This window comes from Trachymyrmex cornetzi, unplaced genomic scaffold (genome assembly GCF_001594075.2).
Source record: "Trachymyrmex cornetzi isolate Tcor2-1 unplaced genomic scaffold, Tcor1.1 scaffold347, whole genome shotgun sequence".
Classification (NCBI taxonomy): domain Eukaryota; kingdom Metazoa; phylum Arthropoda; class Insecta; order Hymenoptera; family Formicidae; genus Trachymyrmex; species Trachymyrmex cornetzi.
Window position 1 is genome coordinate 23,018 of NW_017298184.1, and position 2,320 is coordinate 25,337.

The 2,320-nt window shown below is 36.7% G+C and overlaps 1 protein-coding gene across 1 annotated transcript; it reads right to left on the reverse strand.

Annotated features, from left to right (window-relative positions):
• Positions 1-200: 200 nt before the first annotated feature.
• Positions 201-2,240, reverse strand: LOC108763239 (THAP domain-containing protein 1). The gene is made up of 4 exons (XM_018510685.1): positions 1,812-2,240; positions 1,344-1,707; positions 741-1,031; positions 201-294 (listed from the first exon to the last, which is right to left on the reverse strand). The coding sequence occupies exons 1-4, from the start codon at positions 2,002-2,004 to the stop codon at positions 219-221; spliced, it is 924 nt and encodes a 307-aa protein (XP_018366187.1). The 5' UTR covers positions 2,005-2,240; the 3' UTR covers positions 201-218.
• Between the last annotated feature and the right edge of the window lie 80 nt (positions 2,241-2,320).

The following is a 2,320-nucleotide window of genomic DNA, read 5'->3' on the forward strand; positions in this document are numbered from 1 at the left end:
TGATAACATACGCTGCTTCCTGATATGGTAAATCCAAAAGGTAACTTTTACGGCCGCACCATTCTATCGCAGAAGCTATCGTGTTGGATAAGACTTGCGCAGCAGGAAGAACCTTCTGTCTTTCGGAACCTTGTACATTTAAGTGATACGTAGTGATTTTATGGCTAATTTTTAAATCTCCTGCATTAATGGAAAGCAACTTAAACAATATTTCCTTATCAACTATTTTCCCCTTCCAGATAAACCCTTTGTCCAGAAAATGATTCCTCAACAACTTGAGAAGATGCGGAGCATCTGCAAAAACAAATACTTTTAAGTCATTGCGTGCGGGATGTTGAAAATAAGACTTTTGGGGATGCATTCCTATTTCCAATTGTGACCATAATTTAAGATTGCCCGGGCCCAAGTCACTAGTTATAGCAACCACTATATAACCAGCATCATGCAATTTTAAAATAATATTGTTGAGAGTCGTCGCATCCATTGTTTTATCAAATTCGTAATAAACAAGTTGTTTCCAAGATGCAAAAAGGCTTCTTACCATTACACACTGGCAAGTTTTATGAGGACCAATAACCTTTTCTAACTTACGATCTATCGCAATTTTGTCGTTAATATAAATTTCGTCAAACGTTAACACAACTAGTCTTTCAATATCAAGCATGCTCTTTTTTCTTGCAATCATGCAATGGAGTACAGAGAAGAGTATACCCGGTTCAACATCGATTGTACTTGCCCACCTTCTTAATGTTGAAAGGCCTGGAAGTGGTATTTGCAGAACATGCTTCATATAACGATATGCCTTTGGGCTGACACATCGCAAGGATATCGCGTGTGTGATATCTTCGGAAGACCATTTCATCTTACATAGTGAGGGATTCAATATCATCCGTATTTGTCCTTGACTGAATATTTTTCCCAGTAACTCGTACATTTTTCTTTCCACGAGTTCTTTGTCTTCTTTCGGTCTCGCTTTCTCGTACTTCTTTATCGTCTTTTTCAGTGCAGTCACCTGGAGTTCCAGATCGTGTCTGAAAGTGTAAATAATAAGTGTATATGTGTATAATAATAAGTGTATAATAATAAGTGTATAATAATATGTGTATATTATAAGTGTATAATAATAAGTGTTTATAATCGCATTGTAAGTTCGATGGTGTTCGGCATGTAGTTTAAAGAACTAAAAAGATGGATGTAAAAAAATATTATAAGTAACAAGGCTCAAGAAAAATAAATAATGATATAGAAGATCTAGCTATGATCAGTGGCCTTTATGCTTAATATATACTAAATTTATATGTGATTTGTCTACTTAATATACTTACATATTTAATATAACTTACATTTTGGAAGACATAATAGCTTCTGTACTTGTCGATGGAGTTGAGGAACCTTCGTTCGATGCTGACGGAGTCATTATTTCGTCTAATACCACCGCAGTTGAGGAACCTTCGTTCGATGCTGACGGAGTCATTATTTCGTCAAATTCCACCGGAGTTGAGGAATCTTCGTTCGATGCTGACGGAGTCATTATTTCGTCTAATACTACCGCAGTTGAAGAACCTTCGTTCGATACTGTACGAAGATGTAATGTTGGGATAGTATCAGGACGTAACTTTCTAGTTTTTGAAGGAGAATAGCCCAGCAATTGTTGTTGTAAGTTCTTTGTAAAACATGCATCAGAAAAATGCTTTGAACATATCCTAGCTGAGAGAACCAAACAAAATTTATATTCTGTACAGGCTCATAATAATAAATACATTCAGAAGAAAATGTGATACAATATTACCATATAAAGATACATAACTTACAATATTTTGAAATATTTTTTTTTCCACATGCTTGATGCCACTTATTGGAAAGTACTGGATCTTTTGGGAAGGAAAAATATTTTATCTTTCCTCCAATCTTTTTGGTTTTTGCCAAATAATTTCCACATCCGTTCACGTTACACGTCATTGTAAAAAAAATTCGAAAATGAAACAAGTGACTATATTTTCTCATATGACCGAAAAACAACTGCGTACTCTGTCATTTTAGCTATAATCGCAGCCGAATACGCTATCGATCATATCCGATTCATCCAGACTCTACACGAGTATGACGTAAGCTTGGACAAAATACGGCGAAGTGGTGGGAATGCGCAGTGGTCTGACACGAAACGAGCATACCCTTGTCTTTATACCATGATCGTAACCAAAAACGCTCTAAGCCTTCTTTGGTAAAATCCGCTACCTACGATTCCGAATCCGATTCCGCTTCTCGCTCGACCTGCAGCACCAGTACAGCGGTCCAGAGTTCTGGGTCACTGCCGAGTATT

Bases quoted from the DNA above. Each gene is read 5' to 3' on its own strand.
- LOC108763239 (XM_018510685.1), bottom strand. From the start codon at position 2,004: ATGAGAAAATATAGTCACTTGTTTCATTTTCGAATTTTTTTTACAATG. The intron at 1,708-1,811 runs GTAAGTTATGTA...TGGTTCTCTCAG, and splicing joins AAAAAATATTTCAAAATATT to CTAGGATATGTTCAAAGCAT. The intron at 1,032-1,343 runs GTAAGTTATATT...TTACACTTTCAG, and splicing joins GCTATTATGTCTTCCAAAAT to ACACGATCTGGAACTCCAGG.